Consider the following 19,729-nt stretch of genomic DNA (forward strand, 5'->3'; position numbering starts at 1 on the left):
AAATGATGGGAAATATGTTCAAACAGAGCATTTAGACAAATATAGACTAATATATATACATAAATGCACACACAGGAATAACAGATTATGTTAAAAGTGATATAAATGCCTCATTTATTCGTTCATTCATTCATTCTAACAGCTTGTTTAACAAAAAAGGCCTTTAGGATTACAAGAAATGGTTTCAATTTATCTGCTATAACTTAACTTGTGCTCTTGGTTATTACTCAATTCAAGTAGGTTGAAAACTCAAAGAAATTGAGTTTTATACCAAAGAGGTGCACAATTAAATTCGCATTTCACCTTTAAGGATGTATTGAGTCAATATTGCTGGCAAAACATTAGGTTAAGGATTATACAAATATCTATGAGTGACTGGAATGCATTAAACACAACAGCGTTTTATTAGGAAAAGAAGAGCTCTCTTAAACAGTGGGTTTTATATAAAAGTTCAATACAGTTTATTGAAAAATATAGCACTCATCCCAGTGCAAAAAAATAGCTATGCACCAACCACTACATAAAATGGCTAAATACAAGTGCTAAAAATATACAATTTCAAAATTTTAGAATATACAGCTCCAGTCTACGCAAATATTAGGAATAGTTGAGGTATAACTAAGAGAAAAAAAAATTCTGCAGCCTTAGGCATTTATTTAGCAAATGCTATAACAACTCTTACAACAAGCAAAGAACAACAATAGGCGAAAAAGACGATACACTTAAATACTTCCTGAATGAGAAACTGTCAGGGTTTGTGCGGAAAACAGTTCACGGACTAACCTCGAAAACCTTAGAAAAGTCAAGGTAGACTAGGAGCGGTTAAAACCGGATCCGGCTGAAGACTGCAGATCGCGTAACGGTTCTACACGCATGACCACTGTTTGCATAACGGCAGAATTTAGTAAAAAAAAAAAATTATAATAATTCACTCCATTTGTAAAGCACATACAGCAGTTTAACAGCTAAGCAAATAAATGAAACGGGGAAAAAAAGAGGGATAGTATATTAATTTCAGAGCGTATTAATTTTAGTCGCTTACCAAAATGGAGAAAGAGTTCAGAGTTTTTACGTAAATTAATATTAGGTTAAAATGAATACATTTTTAGAATAAATTTAGTAAGTTACCAATAATGGCAGTACGATTGAAATTTATTTTTAATAAAGCCGAAAAAAAAAAAGTGTGTACGCTAGTAAAGCTAGAGCAACTTAAACTTACGGATCTTAATAGCATTCATACAAAGGGGGTTGTTAAAACAGGATGATTTTAACGGGATTCTAGAGCAGCTCAATCGTTACTGCTTGAGAAAAATGATTAACGAACATCGTATTGGTATGTGCGCGCTAGTAAAGCTACGGCAACTTAGACTTAATAGCATTCGTATGAAGGCTTAACGTCTCAAATTACAAAATACCACAGGCCAAAAAGTTAGTTCGTTTAAATTTACATGCATTTAACGCTAACAACGGTACAATAAAAACAAACACACTGATATTGAGGGATCGTTTTTCTAGAAGAAAAAAAAAAACGGGATTCTAGAAACAGCACTTACCTACAAATCTTCACTGCTTGTGAAATTAATGAACATCGTATTTGTTTTTGTGCGCTAGTAAAGCTATGGCAATTTAAAAACTGCTTTTATTCAAAATGTGTTACTGCTTGCGAAAAAATTAAATATCGTATTGCATTTGTGCGCTAGTAAAGCTATGGCAACTTAGACATGGCGGTCTTCATAGCATTCGTACGAAGGCTTGTTAACGTCTCAAATTACGAAATACTTCAGGCAGTTAATTAGTTCATTTAAATGTATTTAACACTAACGATGGTACACAAAACAAACACTGATATTGCGGGATAATTTTAAAGGGATTCTAGAACCAGTGTTTTCTTACAAATTATCATTACTGCTTGCGAAAAATGATTAACGAACATTGAATTTGTTTTTGTGCGCTAATAAAGCTATGAAAATTTAAACTAACGGCTTTCGTTCAAAAAATAGTTACTGCTTCCGGAAAATAAGCGATTATTTAATTTATTTTTGTGTGCTAATAAAGCTCAGGCAACTTAAACTCTTGGATCTTAATAGCATTCATAAGAAGGCTTGTTAACATCACAAGTGACAAAATAATGAAGGCAAAAAAGTTAGAGATTAGCGTAGCAAATATCACAACAATGCATTGCTAATTTAATAAAAATTTTAGTGCTAATGATGGCACAGTAAAAACATGACACGCACTGATCTTGATGGATTGTTTTAAAGGGATTTTAGAACCAGCGCTTTCGTACAAATCATCGTTACTGCTTGCGAAACTAATTAACGAACATCGTTTTTGAGCGCTAGTAAAGCTACAGCAATTTAAACTCACGGATCTTGATAGCATTCATACAAAGGCTTGTTAACGTCACAAATGACGAAACACCGCTGGCAAAAAAAGTTTTTAGATCAACATCGCAAACGTCACAATGCATAGCTAGTTTATTAAAAATTATTTAGGGCTAACAATGCAACATTAAAAACCTCAAACGCACTTGACAGGCTCTTATAGCTCCTTGACAAGTTCTTATAGCTGGTGCTTTTGATTCAGATCATTGTAATGACAAAATACAGTGAAAAAGTGTTCAAGGAACATCGTAATTGTGCATAGCTACAGTTCATTGTGCTGGTTTAGGATACAAGAAGCGTCTATAGCTAAAACACAACTACATCGCTAGAAGCACATTTCCTCGTAAATTCGAAGCTCGCGATTCCGAAGAATATCCTAGTAATGGTGTGAAGTTTAGTGGATAGAGGCAGATAACAAAACAGGGCTAAATCAAGTAGGCGGAGGCGTTTCGATCAATCCTACAACCTGAATGCATTTGTTAAATATATTTTAAAAAACGAAATCCTTTTTTTCGTTTGTGGAATTGTTGCGTCAACACCGGCCGCTGCTGTATCCGGGGAAGAGCTGAGTGAGGATGGCTTGGAGAGGTTTGTTCACCGTCATTTGGTAGTTTTTACCCAGATCGTGTCGGCAAGCCGGACAGGTGTAGACCTCGGCTTTGAAAGATCTCTGAAGGCACTCCTGTGAAGAGAACAAAATAGTGTTAGTCTTATAAAAATAAATTACTAATCATTGAGCAAGTGATGACATCATCAGAATGGAATCCCTGACATAGGCTTTGAGTTTCACATGCTGGCATAAACCCTAAAAGTTGACAGCTTTTTTTTTTTTCTTCGAATTTAATATGCTGCCAACAACAAAAAAAGAGGCCATGATAGAAGTAAATCAAAGCTAATTTGCTTATTTTATCTTAACTTAAAAATAAAGTAAAAATGTATTTGCCTCACTCATGTGATATATATACACACACACACACACACATCTCAAATTGAAAAAAAAAAATACATTGAAAATGTAAATACATAAAGTATATCAAATGTATTAAAATAATTTAAACTAAATACATTTCAAATAGGTTTTCAATTAACTTCATTGTTATGAATTACATTAATTATATAATATAATATTATATATTAATTTCAATGACTTTTTGCAGGCCTGGAAGGGACTGAAGGAGTTAAATGGAATGAATAAAGCATCAAATTAATAAATAAATAAATATACAAGAATACTAAAATTATTAATAAAGTATCAATAAATGTGATTAAAAAAAGTAAATAAAAAAAGTGAAAAAGGAGAAATTTACATAAATAAAAGTTTGAATTATCAGGCCCATCTCATGTGACATTCAAATGACATTCAGCGGCTTCACATTGACCACTCTGTTGTTGTCTGTGGTTTTGGTCTCTCACCCGGCAGACGTTGTGTTGGCATTCTGTGGTGATGGGCTGATAGACGACCTCTTGGCAGCAGATACACAGGAAAACTTCCTCCACTTTATTCAGGAAGCGCTACAGTGCGATATGAAGACATTAAACTCACAATAATCCTCCCAGTAGCTTAAAGGGATAGTTCACCCAACAATTTTAAATTACACCATGATTTATTACATCATCCTAGGTGTATATGACATTCTTCTTACAGACAAATACAATTAGTGTTACATTAAAAAATGTCCTGGGTCTTCCAAGCTTTATAATGGCAGTGAATGGGTTTTTGGCAAACGACCGTCTGCAGGAAGCTAGTTATTTTAGTCGATAAAAGATTTAAATATGAATATTTTTCTTACACGAACGCATCGCTTCAAAAGGCCTTTATTAACCCCCCGGAGATGCGTGCAGCACTTTTAATAATGGATGCACTTTTATGATGGATGGATGATCTTTTATGATGGATGGATGCAGTTTAATCATGGACAGATGCACCTTTATCATGGAGAGATGCACTTTTATGATGGAGGGATGCACTTTTATGATGGAGGGATGCACTTTTATGATGGATAGATGCACTTTTATGATGGATAGATGCACTTTTATCATGGAGAGATGCACTTTTATCATGGAGAGATGCACTTTTATCATGGAGAGATGCACTTTTATGATGGAGAGATGCACTTTTATCATGGAGAGATGCACTTTTATCATGGAGAGATGCACTTTTATCATGGAGAGATGCACTTTTATCATGGAGAGATGCACTTTTATCATGGATGGATGCACTTTTATCATGGATGGATGCACTTTTATCATGGAGAGATGCACTTTTATCATGGAGAGATGCACTTTTATCATGGATGGATGCACTTTTATCATGGATGGATGCACTTTTATCATGGAGAGATGCACTTTTATGACGGACGGATGCACTTTTATGACGGACAGATGCACTTTTATCATGGACGGATGCACTTTTATCATGGATGGATGGACTTTTATCATGGATGGATGGACTTTGAAGGACTTCCAAAAACAAAAACCCATTACAAAACCCTGAGCCAGGACATTTTTATATACAACTACGGTTGTATTTGTCTGAAAGAAGAATGTCATATCCCCATCCCTTTAAATGAAAGGTTATGCATGGCTAAATAATGAACACGTACAGGTCCGAGGCTGAGAGACTGCATGGCTTCGTCCCAAAACTTCTTGTTCAGCTCATCGTCCTTGATCAAGCCCTTCTGCTCTTTACTCAGTTTGTACGCCTCCACCTTCATCTTCTTAGGCGTGCCTTTGGCCGGAGAAGAACTCTTCTCTTCACCTACGATCGGGGAAACAAGGATGTTACAGACATAAACATAGATATTCAGGCCTGGTAAATTGGTGCGTTCAAGTCCTCCTGAGAAGTTCGTATTTACGAATTGGGAAGTCGAGTTTACGACTGCAGGGGCGTTTAAGTCACTTCGGAGTAAGATGGCGGTGCACTTAGGCCTGTCACGATAACAAAATTTGCTGGACGATAAATTGTCCAAGAAATTATTGCAATAAACGATAATATTGTCGTTCTGAGACCATTTTCATCTAAAATAATGATAATGGCATAATAATGCAGGTACACCTTTTCAAAGATCAATAAACTTTTATTTCTATTTCTATTTATTTCTACTATTTAAATGAACAAAACAAAACAACCAAAAACAATAAAAGCAATGGACTCTGTCTATGTTAACAAAAAATGCACTTACCAATGTGTGACTTCCGTTCACACTGAGAATCATATCATGTACTGTGTGAATGTGTCTCATGAGTATGTGCGGCGAGAGTTTGTGTGTGTGTGTGTGCTACGGCTCATTGAGTTTGTGCGAGAGTTTGTGTGCGCGCGCTCGAGTCTCATATGAGTATGTGCGTGGAGAGTTTGTGCGTGCGCGCGTCTCATATGCTCACAGAGCGCGCGAGAGAGAGGGACGAGCGAGAGGTAGTGTAAAAAGAACAATATAATTAAAAAAAAAACATTCGAAGAGAGAGAGAGAGAGAGAGAGAGAGAGAGAGAGAGAGAGAGACACGAGGAAACAAACAAGCATGCAATTTTTTTTTATCGTGCGATTAATTGATTATCGCGACAGGCCTAGGTGTACTTTCTCTTAATTACACAAACTTTAACTCTAGTTCAAGAAAATGAAGAACAAAGAAATGTGCATCAGGTGTGCTTTGCTTGTTGTATGTTTTTAATTAATATATGAAGTCACTGCACACTTTATCGTTACATATTACATTATTATATTATGAGTATTCTGATATTACACCATGTTTCTGACTGATACGCCCACAACTCATTCAGATCAGGGCTCAAAGGGATAGTTCACCCAAAAATGAAAATGCTGTCAGTATTTACTCACCCTCATGTTGTTCAACCCCGTAAGACCTTCGTTCATCTTCGGAACACGAATTAAGATATTTTTGATGAAATCTGAGAGCTGGATCACTCCTCCATAGGCTTCTAAGGGATTGAAACTTGTTCCCCGAAAAGTTATTAAAGACATCATTAAAATAGTCCAAGTGACTACAGTGGCTCAATCTTAAGTTTATCAAGCGACGAGAATACTTTTTGTGCGAAAAAAACCAAACAAAAATAATGACTTTATTTCAACTATTCATTTCCTTCTCTGTGGGCCTCGAGTCAGTTCACTAGTGTAACAGCGAAACGCTTCTGTGTTGTACGTCACACGCATCACACACATGACCAGCGTCGTCCAATAGTGAGCCTACGTGTGACGTACAACACAGAAGCTTTCGCTGTTACACTAGTGAACTGACTCGAGGCCCACAGAGAAGGAAATGAATAGTTGAAATAAAGTCATTATTTTTGTTTGGTTTTTTTCGCACAAAAAGTATTCTCGTCGCTTGATAAGCTTAAGATTGAGCCACTGTAGTCACTTGGACTATTTTAACGATGTCTTTAATAACTTTTCGGGGCTGGCAAGTTTCAATCCCTTAGAGGCCTATGGAGGAGTGATCCAGCTCTCAGATTTCATCAAAAATATCTTAATTCGTGTCCCGAAGATGAACGAAGGTCTTACGGGGTTGACCAAAAGGGGGAGAGTAAATACTGACAGAATTTACATTTTTGGGTGAACTATCCCTTTAAAGAAAATCCTAAACTTCCCACTCGTATTTACGACATTGTAGTGGCGTTCATGTGCGTTCAACTCTTAAATGTAGGGCTGGGTATCGTAACAATTTTCGATACCGATACCTTGACTTCGATACCGGTTCCTGAACGATATTTTTTTCGATACCAATTTTATCAATATAACATTACCTAAAAAAAACTTATTTTTTCAGTTTGTTGACTTTTTTACACTCATATTTTGAGTCTGTAAAAAAGCACCAATGCTAAAAAGTTTTCTGTTTCCTAATCATTTAACAACATGTATTCTTTACTTCAATGAGCTCATTGTTTCTGCCTTAACTTACTGCATTGTTTAACAATGAAACTGAATGAAAATTAATTGAAATGCATTACACAGTCACCCCTGATAACAGATCACTCTAAATTGTAATTTAGACACATGCATTTTCTGTAAAGCTCCTTTGAAACGATACGTATTATGAAAAATGCCATACAAATAAATGTGAATTGAATTAAATATAGGCTACTGGGGTGCGGGATATATGCCTCGCGCTCAGCACACATGAAGCTTGCCGCAAAGCACTGGCAAAAGTAGCCTAATGATTATGGATGTGTCGGGAAACGATAGCAAGGAGATATTTTAATTGTTTATTAATGAATAAGTGTTTACTAAACGTGTTGGCTGCAAAGATGATTATTGCGAATTTGCGATGCTGACTCGTCATCCCTGCAGTAGTGAACGCGCGCGCCTATATGGATTAGGTAATCAAACTATTTATTTCTAATTGTTTCGTTTAAAAGTAGACATATTTTGAACATATATAGAACTATTTCTCATGTCTGTGAGGCAAGTATCCTATACGCTAAGTTTTGGTTTATATGTGACGGGCTCTAGTTCTTGTAGTCGAAGGCTGATAAACTTTCTACTCTCAAGTGTATTCTGTGTTCGCTTTAAAGTGCCTTGTCAGATTTACCGTGTTACCGTGTACCGTGTACTTGGCAGCAATTATCTTGTCGAAAATATTGCATCGTGTGCTTTTGGCATCGAGTCGGGTACATAGGTACACTTTTGATCATTTCCACATATTTTCTATCTATCTGGGTTGGACGCTTACACACACACACACACACACTATATATACACAGCCTCACGTGCGACGAGCCACGTCTCTGGGCAGCCGCGTAAACTAGTGTTTTTCCGCCACAGCCAATCATGCTGCATGTTTATTGTTTCACTGAAATTGACGAGATTAACCACTTAGGTACCGAAACTTGGTACCGAAAAACAAGACATGTTTTGATACTCGGTAGTATCGAGGCAATTCGGTCGGTACCTAAAAAGTACCGAACTCGGTACCCAGCCCTACTTAAGTGCGATCTTTACGAGATGACTTGAACGGTGCATGTGTCACACCAGGACGTTTTCACCTACCGGTCTGGGATTTCCTCTTTCTCTTCCCCTTAGTGGGCGTTTCTTCAACTTCCTCTTCGTTTTTGTTCTCCTTCTCCTTTTCTTTTTCTTTTGCAGCCACGGCTTCAAGATACCCCTCAGGATACTGCAGCACGAGAGAACCAGGGTTAATGGATGAATTTAACCAAGAAACACATGCAGGCATGTGATTTGGGCTTAACGTGACGTTACCTGCATGGTGAGCCCCAGTTTCTTAATGCGCTCTTTTCCGTCGCGGGTCCACGGCGCCGGTTCGTCATCGTTTCGTTTCAGCAAGTATCTCCAAACGAGGAAGCCGGACTTGCCCTTCTCTGGCCAGTACTTCACCACCTAAATAAATATAATTAACTGAATGAACATATACAGGCCTGGTAATCAATGAATGGAATAAATATAAATAGAGGAAAAAAATAAATAAAATATAAGTGAATGAATGAATGAATGCATGAAAAGAATAAATTAATGAAAGAAAGCCAAGAAAGAAAGGAAGGAAGGAAGGGAAGAAAATTAAATACAGGCCTATGAATTAAGAAATAATGAACTACAATTACATCAATAAATATACACAGTCCTACCAATAAATACATATACATGAATAAGTGATACTGGAATATCTAAAGAAATTAATAAAATACACATACATGCGCATGTGTATATATATATATATATTTATAAATAAAAAAATTAAATGCAGGAAAATTAATTAAATATTCAATATAAGTGTAAATGAATAGAATAAATAAAAGCCAAGAAAGGAAAGTAAGAAGGTAAGCAAATACAGGCCTGTGAATGAATAAATACATATTAAAATGAACAAAATAAATACAGTCCTGGGAACGATTGAATAAATCGAAGAGAATAAATATACATGAATAAATCACTAAAGGCCTGGGAATGAAATCAATCAATAAATATAAATAAATCCTAAATAAAATATATACAGGATTGTGAATGAATAAATATAAAAAAAATTATAAAACAATCAAATAAATACAGGCGAATAAAACAAATAAAGGACTTAGAATGAATAAACACAGGCCTGTGAATGTATGAATAAATGAACAATAAAATAAAAAATAAAATAAATACAGGCCAATGAATAAATGAACCGCCCATCACTCATAAATGGCTCACCTTGTAAATGCCGTCGTATCGGTTTCCGTCTTCAGGACTGAATTTGCTGTGTTTGCGTCCCTTGGAGCTGCGCACGACTCTCACAGGTTTCCCAGCTTTCCAGTCTTTAGCCTCCGCGCCTTCCTTCTCGTTCACCGCCGCGTTACAGTTCAGAGCAAGAGCCCTACAATAACAAATTGCACATACATTTTAGTGACTGTGCAAGTGAAGAACAATTACAGTGCTCTCTACACCAGTGTTGTGCTCTAACAGACACCCAGGAATGAAAGTCACCTTCATTTATGAAGCGCTTTTAAGCAGCTTTACAGTGATAATAGAAATTACCGTAACAGATTGTTAAGGCTTTACCACAGCTCTAGGATAAAAGTTATTGTCCAGCTAAAGATAGTCTTGATTGATTCACTTCTGTTGCGAAGATCATTAGTTATTAACTTAAGGGCCGCTAACACGACACCGTTCTAACAGATAAACCCTTGTTGAGCCTGGTGTCTCGAGAACGCACTCCCTGAAATAGGTTTGATGGTGAAAATGATTACCCATTATCTCAGCGCAAACCTCAAAAACGCAAACCCGCGAAAACACAGACGGCATGCGATTATCGGCCGATATATCGTGCATCCCTAGATGATATAACAATATAGTCTTATATACTAATATAATAAGAAGAAGAATAGTAATAGTAGTAGCAACAATAATAAATTGCTGTGTTTCTGACCTGTTCATGTTGGTGAGCTTCTGATCGCAGGACTGCTCTGCCGTTCTCTTGTTCCCAGAGAGGTCACGACCCCCGGAGCCCGTGTATGTGAACTCGTTACCATCGTCCTGGGATGAGGAAAACATGACAGGTAAACGGAAGAAGGGAAGGACTACCTGAAGAATGGTTTGGGGCGAGTGTTCGTAGACATACCACGTCATCTTCGTAGCCTCCGGCGAGCACCAGAGAGTATGCGCCGTCGTTACTTCTGCCGTGAATCCCGGCGACGTGAGGCCTGTGGACGCCAGATTCACTCACCTGACCAACACACACAATCACATTAATATCCATGGATCCATCCACCAGGGAGTAAAGAAGTCCTTGCACTCAGAGTCAGAAATTTAAATTTTTTTGTCATCCTAAAAATTCGTCACGCAGACCGATGCGTATTTTTCCGTTGCGAAAAAAAAAGAAAAAAGCGCAAAACAAATGAAAATTGAGTCTTCAAGCAATGGGGATGATTCTGTTGTCCTCTCTCTTCTTAAAAAGAGAAAAAGAAAGAGGAAATATTGGGTCCATCCAACAATCCTGGGATTGCGTAGAGGAAGGAGAGTTCGCTGTGGGATTATCATGAGCGATTCAAAGTTTACTTCAGGATGTCAGTGGCTACGTTTACATGTAATCCATTGTAATTCATTAGTAATCGTATTGACGGCTCATTCGGACTGAAAAGCCTTCATATAAACAACTTGAGCTCGATCTGAATGAAATTTCAATCTGATTGAAAGGGGTGGTTTATTCCTTTACTAATCCGATCCATTAACACTTGATCAGATTGAAAACCGAAACTGGAAAGACTGTGTATGTGCAATGAAATCGCGTAATGAGTTTCCCGTCACTCTATAATCCTCCTTTCACTGTGTCTGTGAAGTGGAGCCGGCCCACCAGTCCTGGTTTCAGACTCTCATCCACAGACGATGTTTTTTACAGTGTGATAAATATAAGCAGGGGCACAACGATGCTCATTTACTCCAAACTATGACCAGAAACAGATAAATATTAAGTCTGCTGTTTAAAACAAATTAAGAACCAAATGTAGGAGAATGGTTATTATGCGCAAACAGCAGGAAACTGTATATTTGTTCAGTGTGCATATCAAAAAATATATTCTGATTTGAAGCTTGTGACAAACACGCACATCAACCCGATCACTTGTTTAATGTTCATGTAAACACTATATTGAGGTTCATCAATCGGAATGAATTCAATCAGATTGAAACAAAAGTTGTGCATGTGAAGGTAGCCAGTGGCTCAGTTTGATGCTTTGCTAGCGATACTGGAGCCGCATATTAAAAAGACCACCAATTTCCGTGAACCAATTGATCCTGAACAGTTCTGGATTTTGGCGTTCGCTTGTATGGTGGCTCTGAATTGTCAAAACACCTCTCAAAATGCTTGCTACGGATGCGAAAAACGCAGAAAATTTAACCCGATCCAAATTTTTCTATGGTGGAAAGTTTCGGAGGCAGTGCTTAAACGTGATTGACACACCATGAGATTGCATTTATGCGATTAACGTGCGGAAATTTAGACAGGAAAGAACGTGTGCGAGGACCTTAACAGTGAAAAATAACACCACGTTTCCTAATGATATCTCTCAAGAAGAGCATGTGCAGGGTGAAAAGCAACGGTCCTAGTACTGAGCCTTGAGGTACTCCACACTGTCCACATAAAAGGCCTAAACATTAAATACATAAATATTGATCTATCAGAGATGCCCACCTGCACCCTAAACTTCCAGAGCGTTCCCACTGGAACTCCAGGAACGGGCCCGTGATGGTTGGAGGGAACGATGGTGCACTGTTTTGTGCGGCCGACACACGCCATACCCTACAAAACAAGACACCAGGCTCATAAATACATCATCTGAACGACTATTTGCAAACTTGTTGGGCTGAAACGCACCTTCCCCCAGTCCCTCTGACTGGAAGAGCTCGCAGACGCCATCTTGGACTTCTTCTTGCTTTCCTTCAGCTTCTCTCCAGCCATAACCACCTCCCCGGAGTCGTTACGGCATTCTGGACAATACCTGCGAGAAAAGACATTTATAGTTAGGGTTGGAAAATTCCAATTCTGGAATCGAATATTTGAGGTCAGGAATCGGATACTTGTAATAAAATTTTAATTTCGATTCCTCTTATCGATTCCTTTGTGAGCATTTCAATATGACTTTAAGCCATTCAAGCACGAGATGACTGGCTGTTCTCTGTACTGCAGGCCTGTGTAACTATATTGGGCAACTCTTAAAGTGACAGCAGCCAAAAATTCCTGCTGCCATCTCTATAACACTAATCAAACAACAAAAGACACAAAATTCTCTCGTTCTTGACTGAATAACTTTTTATAATGTATATTTAATTTATAAAGTGCAGTGTTGTTTTCACTTGATTATTGTTTCTGTTCCTGAATACCTTAAAACACTTTTTATTTCAATCGTATCTTTGCTCAGTTCCATCTCTTTGTTGCGATTGCTAATTTTTTTATTACAGAGTGTTTACTTGTCTTTAATAATGCTTGAAATTTATATTAGTTAGGCTAGTTGTTTTTCTATGGTAGAAGGTAAGGTAAACCACAGGCAAACATTCCTTGCGTTAGTGTTCTTTAGCCTGTTGCTTTTTTGTTCTAACATTCAGCTACAATTAAATGTTTTGCAATAAGAGTAAATGTGAATGATATCCAAGTTTTGTTTTTTACATTATTGGAATCGATAAGCGGAATCGAAATCATTAATTCAAAAGATACTCAACCCTATATATAGTGGAATCGGCTATTTTTATTTGATTTGCAGTTAGTGACGGTAAACTCATTCACCAGTCCTCGTCGGCGGGGATTTTGGTGAGCGGTGGGTTCAGGCAGTAGATGTGAAATGCCATGTCGCATTCGTCGCACAGCAGCTGTTTGTCGGGGTCCTGCTTGACGCCACACACGTGACAGTTGCACACGCGGCAGTTCTTCTTCAGATCGTCTTTGCACACCTTGCATTCGGGTCCGTTTGACCCTGATTTGACAAAAATGAGGCACTTTAAAGCGTTAGTTTACCCATAACAACCCATCCTATTACAGTCTTTATCTCATTTTCGGGTGAACTAATGCTTTAACATTTGCGCCCGTACATATTGAGACTAAATTGTATGAATATGGTAAAATCAAAGCATAGGTTCGATGCAGTACTAAAGCCAAACTCACTCTTGAGAGGGCTGTCAGAAGAGGCTCCTGGACCATCTGAACTTCCTGGCTCTTCAATCTTGTAGATTTCAGTCACGAACATGATGCGACAGTCGTTGAGAGAATCACCGGCGTCCCTGTAGAAATTGTGGACAAACTTTGTGATCAAACCAACAAAATGGCCAGCAAGTTATTTATAGTAAAATGGACACTTAATTTTATTTGCCCATCACGACAAATTTACACCAATTCAATCATTTACTAATGTTTTTATTTGCTTTTTGAAAGCGACTTTTTGCACGAGAATGGTTTCATGACGCAAATTTGTTCTGCTAAATTAATGCAACACTTAGCGTAAAAAGTGATTTTACAAACATTTTTTAAAAAACATTCTTGTGCAAGAATGAATTTGAACAGTTTAAGAGGGATTTACAAATGACTTAAGATCTTAGTGTAACTAATCTATATAATTGTTTATATTACTATATTATGTTTACTATAATGAACTATTACACAATTTAAAAAAAATACTAAAGTTTGTAAATAATTTAAGAGGAACTTTGTGAGCAGACCAACAGAAAGAAAATGGCAGCAAGATGTTTATAGTAGAACCAAGTTTTGTTTTTTTGCTCAATGAATGTGACAATTTGTGCAAAAATTGTTTCATACGCAGTCAAAACAAATTTGTTTGGTGGTTTGACAAATTTTACACATTCACTTATAAGCGCGTTATGATCGATTCACACAAATTTGTCAACGTACAAACTGACCATTCGTCTGCATGCTCTGGCCAAAAGCTTGACTTCAGGAAGGCTAAAACGTCTCCCTACCCGAGCAGGATCTTGCCAAAAACCTCGCGCTGGGTGCGCGTCTCCCTCTTCCTCTGGATCTGAGCATCATACCAGTAGCCGCGCTCTTTGGGCTCGTCTGGGTTGTAGTTGACCATCACGATCATGCCCTGCTCCAGCTGGTGCCACTGGTACACGGTTCGTGCTCGCGGACGAACGTCTTTCCCGCGCAGCTGCACCACGCCATTCTCAGGGTAACTGCACAGAGCACAGACACGCGCGCGATTAGCATTCAGATGGTGTGGGACGCTTAGACAAGCCTTTGATCAACAGTTTAAGACAGATGAAAGGAAGGACTGAAACTTGATGTTAACAGGTGCATGAATCTGTTAGAATTGGGGGGGGAAACAAATTGTAGACAATTTCTTCCTGTTTGGAAAAAGACAGTAAAACATTTATTCAAAATTTCTCCTCAAAGTCAATTCAACCTTATAAATGGCCATAATTGTGCTAAATAACCAATACTATTTTCTGTAAAATCATTTGACTGAAAATGACTTCAGAAAGCGAATCAGTTGTTGGATTGACTTAAATTAACTGGCTGGTGAGTTTGTAACTCATGAATCATTTGAACTGTTTGTAGCTCGTTCACTGTGTATCACTGAAGTTTTGTTTGTTAATCGGACAACACTACACTAGTCATGTTCCTTTTTGTGTGCAGCCCCCCAGAACTCGATATAACAGTTTCTTTTCCATTTGTTTTAAACAAAATTTGTAATTCTTCTCATTCAATTTAGACGGCAATTGATGAATCCACTGCATAAAAATCATTTTGATCTTAGCTGTCATTGTCAGAGTAATTTTTTTACTAAAAAATAGAGACTTACTCTTCATATTTGACATGGTAAATGATCTCCTCTTCCCCATCAGTTTCTCCATCATCCCCTGAAGTCTTTGCGGTTTTCGTCACTTTGACGATCTGCGCCTCGAACCAGGCGCCCATGTTCAAGTCTCGAGCATCAACAAACTCGTTTATCTGAAGGAAAATAAATAAATAAATAAAGTTCAAATATTACGTTTCGAACATCCAACAGAAAGAAAAACACCAGCAAGACATTTATTGGAACCGACAAGATCGTTCAGATTTGTTTGAATAGTTTCATTAGCAATTAAAGCAAATTTGTTCTGTTAAACGAATGATACAACTTGCGTTAAGTGATTTTACAAATATCACGCGTTAGTTCTTGCATTTTACGGACACTTATGCAATTAAAATAATTTTGTTTGTAGATCATATATTTAAATATACAGAAGACAAACTTTGCGTGTGAACAAAGAAAATAGCCAACAAGATGTTTATAGAGGAATTGACACGTTTTTTGTCAAGTTACTTATTGAACCCAACAATTTGCGCAAGAACAATTTCATGTGCAAACAAAGAATGGATTTACGAACGCTTTACGCCCGATTACACAAATCTGTAGATTTCGAAAAGAAAAAAGTTTGTGCAAAACTATTTTGTTAAAAATATCTTTAATACATTTAACTTGTACTAACACCTGTAGCATTACATTTTAAACAAGGTTTTAAAAAAAAAAGTTAATCATTACCTTTTTAGTATACAATTGAAATCATTCAAGTTTGTAGATACTTCGAGCGAAATAACAGAATGAAAATGGCTAACGAGATATTTATTGTGAAATTGACAATATTATGAGATGCTCATCGAACTCAACAATTTGCGTATGAGCAAATAAAGCAAATTCGTTTGTTAAACGAATGCTACAAAGAACATAAAAAGTGATTTTAGAAACGTCACGCATTAGTTCTTGCATAAAAGGGTTTTACGAACACTTTTATTTACACAAATTAGACAATTTTAGAGACTAGTGTAACAAAAAGCACTTAAATATCTTTAATACATTTAAATTGTAGAAACACCTGTAACATTAAATTTGAACTAAGATAAAATTATATAATTTAATCATTGACTTGTTCAGTGTACAATTGAAATCAAAGTTTTTAGACAAATCAAATATACCAGATAAATTTCATGAGCGAAATAAAGAAAATGGCCAACGAGATGTTTATAGTGGAATATTGATTTTTAATACGAGTTACTCATCGAACGCAAAAATTTGCACAAGAACAATGAACAAATTAAACAAATTTGTTCCCCTAAAGAAATGCATTACACGTTAGTTCTTACCAAAGAATGGTTACATTTTAATAATTTAATACTGATTATTGTTACATTTTAACAATTTACGACTGATTATACAAATTTGAACTTTGTTCATTATACAATTAAAATCATTTAGTTTGAAGATAAATACTTAAAATACGTGAGAAACTTCATGAGCGAAACAAAGAAAATAGCCAACGAAACATTTATAGTGGAATCAACTTTGATTTCATTATCGGATGCAACAATTTGCGCAAGAATTGCTTTGACTTTTTAGAAGCTCATTTTCCCGCCAATCTCACCTTGTAAAACCCAAAGCCCGGGTCGACGAGGTCCGGTGTGTCGGTCTGGACTGAGGTTCCAGCGCTCTGGCCGTCGCTCTCGCCATGCGTGGATCCTTTATCGGACTCGCTCTGTGCCGATCCGCAGCCGGAGTCCGAGTCGGAGAGCTCGGCCTCTTTGTCCTTCGGTAGCGCCGCCGACGGGAGCGCCTGCCGTACCAGAAGCTGAACGATATCGTTCAAGCCCACGTTATAGTCGAAGAGGGTGTGACCGTCTTCCATCTATCATGGTAAAAGAAGTGGACGAATTAAATTAAATTTTAAAACAACGTTATGACTTAGTGCAAATGTGTATAATATGAACGATTTAGACAGATTCAACATTTGACAAATGATTTCAGAGCTTAGTGTAATAAAAAAATACTTAAAACTGCTTTGAACATGACTTAAACATACAAGAGACAAATTTAGCGAATTAACCAGAAAATACGATACGTTTACTGTAGAATCAAAGCAATTTTTTACTTTGGTTAATAACGTGACAATTTGCGCCAGAATTATTCGACGAGCAATCAACGCAAATTTGTTTTACTTTTGCTTAAAAATGTGGATTAACAAATTTTACACATTCGCTATTGTGAATGCGTTTAAGAACACGCAAAATAATGGTTAATTTTTCACCATCCAATCAATTTGAGAGATAAAACCAAGCCATGCCCAAAGTTTCTCCAAGTCAATTTAACCTTACAATTGTTTCTAATTATGGAAAATAACCAATATGATTTCTGGAAATGACTATGATTTAAGCAAATTCGTCACATTATGGAAGTAAAACAGCTTGCGAATGCAAACGTCACCTGTTTGCCCCTGTAAAAGAGTCGTTGCCTATCGGGTTCGACGCTGAAGAGTTCGGTGATCTTCACACGCAGCTCGTCCACCTTGGTGAGCTTGGACAGGGAGTCGACCCGATGGGTGTCCTTACCGTCCATAGTGCGCACCTGGATCCACATGGCGGCAAACCTGGAACAAGTGACACCAGAAAGTGAGATTGTCTCCACACCTTCCTTTTTATAGTTCAAACAATGGCCCGAAGCCAAGAGCTTCAAACGAGCAGGAAAAAGGTGTTCGTTTCAAAGTGACGTGAGCAACACAGGCAGCTTTTTCCTTGTACGGCTCCTCTGGCGGTTTTACAACTGCTGCTTTGAAACGATCTACATTTCTTTAAGACTTTGTTTAGAGTCCTGATACACTAACAAAACAGGCGTTAGCTTGGTAAAGCGGTGCCATTGAAAGGTAAAATCCAAAGGTAAAATCCAAGGTACTTTGATTTATGAGCATTCCCACACCATTTCACCAATATTTTCCATAGGTTTTCCAATTTATAATCATAATTTTTAAAAACCAGACAACATTATAATACTAAATGATTACATTTACAATATTCATATGCAATGTTATTTCAAAGATACGTCAAAGACTACCAATGAAAAACACGGTATTACCATGGTAAATGGCCAAAAAAATAAATGGTATTCCCATAGTACAAATCCCCAAAAATATGGTATTACCATGGTAGATGCACCGAAAACATGGTATTATCAAAACAATTGCCCAAAAAACATGGTATTACCATGGTAAATGTCCAAAAAAATGGTTTTACCATGGTAAATGTCCAAAAATATTGTATTACCATGGTGCATGCCCAAAAAGAAACATGGTAATACAATAGTACCTTTCCAGGTTCTATTTAAAATGGATGAGAGAGATTATTTTCCATTCTACGTGTGCAAGCGTGAATAATAGCTTTAAAAACCTTGTTGACATCAAACCTCGCCTATTGTTGGCGGAAATGGTGGAAACGCCCCCTAACTGTCACTCAAAGGTACTGCATCGGGTGAAATAACACCTTTAATGTCGACTTATAAACACAACAGGAAGTTGGAATGATAAATAAACTTAATATACAAGTCTAGCTATAATGTTTATTTAGAGCAATCAATGCGTTTAAATTGGAATTAGTTAGATAGTGAATCGAGTTAATTTAAATAAGGGGGTTGTGTGCTGGCCATGATGTGGGTGGTCTTTTATCAAGAACAGACCCCTAAATGTCAAATCTAAACTAAGAATTACAGAATGTGTGTCAAATTATTACACGTGTCATTTTAAATGGTATAGACTAAAACTGGTTAATGCATCATTAACTACCCCATTCTTAAGTCCTGCATTACTCGAGTTAGACATTCACAAACACTTTCCTGGCTTGTTTTGGTTTGTTATGGTTACTTATTTCAGCATACAAGACATTAATGAGAAACACTTTGAGTTATTTAATGACAGAAACCCAATTGACCACAAAAAATAAGGATATTTAAACTTCATTTGGGGTTCGAGTATGATAACAAATAAATTAGTGTAGTACGTTATGCAATGACAGAAACATTTTAAAACTCTACAGGTTATATAAATATTAACATGCACGAGATAAATATGCAAATTACTTATTATTTATACAGTAAAAGAAGGCGCGTGCACATGGTTTTACAGACAATACATTTAAATGTAGACCGAAAAAGATTTTAAATGCGGCTCTTTACCTGTAATCTTCTTCTTGGAAACAGAAGACGTGATTTTAATTCAATAAAAGTGTGAAAATGTTGCACTTTTGTTAAAGTTTAATCCTGCCGCGAAACGCACTGAAACTGGGACTCGAATCAATAAAGTGTTCAACAACGTGTTTTCCCTCCTGTCGCGGGCACGGCGCGCTCCTGATTGGTGGAGAGGAGTTCTGATCATTTCACTGATTGGTTGGGCTGTACGTCACTTTCGCGCGTAGGCTCAGCGCGCGAAACCCTGCTCTCGTTATCCCTCATGCTTGGCTCTGCTGTAATCTCGCGCAATTTGGTAGCCTATTATATAATAAGAGCATACTTAAGATATTTCATATTTATAATTAACGTATAATTAACATTTAATTGCTGATTCGTTTATGAATTTACAGGTAAAATGATAAAAATCAATTTA

General features: G+C 37.1%; 1 protein-coding gene across 1 annotated transcript; it reads right to left on the reverse strand.

The window, feature by feature from the left end:
- Positions 1-437: 437 nt before the first annotated feature.
- uhrf1 (ubiquitin-like with PHD and ring finger domains 1) lies at positions 438-19,462 on the reverse strand. Its single transcript, XM_077225969.1, has 17 exons — positions 19,303-19,462; positions 17,566-17,728; positions 16,730-16,990; positions 15,130-15,278; positions 14,285-14,500; positions 13,476-13,591; positions 13,101-13,287; positions 12,195-12,318; positions 12,012-12,119; positions 10,443-10,547; positions 10,251-10,357; positions 9,536-9,698; positions 8,594-8,731; positions 8,384-8,507; positions 4,988-5,142; positions 3,798-3,896; positions 438-3,066 (listed from the first exon to the last, which is right to left on the reverse strand). The coding sequence occupies exons 2-17, from the start codon at positions 17,716-17,718 to the stop codon at positions 2,917-2,919; spliced, it is 2,355 nt and encodes a 784-aa protein (XP_077082084.1). The 5' UTR covers positions 17,719-17,728; positions 19,303-19,462; the 3' UTR covers positions 438-2,916.
- Positions 19,463-19,729: the final 267 nt, after the last annotated feature.

The sequence above is a fragment of the Siphateles boraxobius genome, unplaced genomic scaffold (genome assembly GCF_051911475.1).
Source record: "Siphateles boraxobius isolate OS27281-9 unplaced genomic scaffold, OSU_SipBor_1 13, whole genome shotgun sequence".
Lineage (NCBI taxonomy): Eukaryota > Metazoa > Chordata > Actinopteri > Cypriniformes > Leuciscidae > Siphateles > Siphateles boraxobius.

What these genes read in the sequence shown, in the direction of transcription:
- uhrf1 (XM_077225969.1), bottom strand. Translation starts at nt 17,718, where the DNA reads ATGTGGATCCAGGTGCGCACTATGGACGGTAAGGACACCCATCGGGTC. An exon ending in TCTTTTACAGGGGCAAACAG is followed by an intron (nt 16,991 to 17,565) that starts GTGACGTTTGCA and finishes TTACCATGATAG; the next exon opens with ATGGAAGACGGTCACACCCT. An exon ending in GCCAACACAACGTCTGCCGG is followed by an intron (nt 3,067 to 3,797) that starts GTGAGAGACCAA and finishes TTCTCTTCACAG; the next exon opens with GAGTGCCTTCAGAGATCTTT.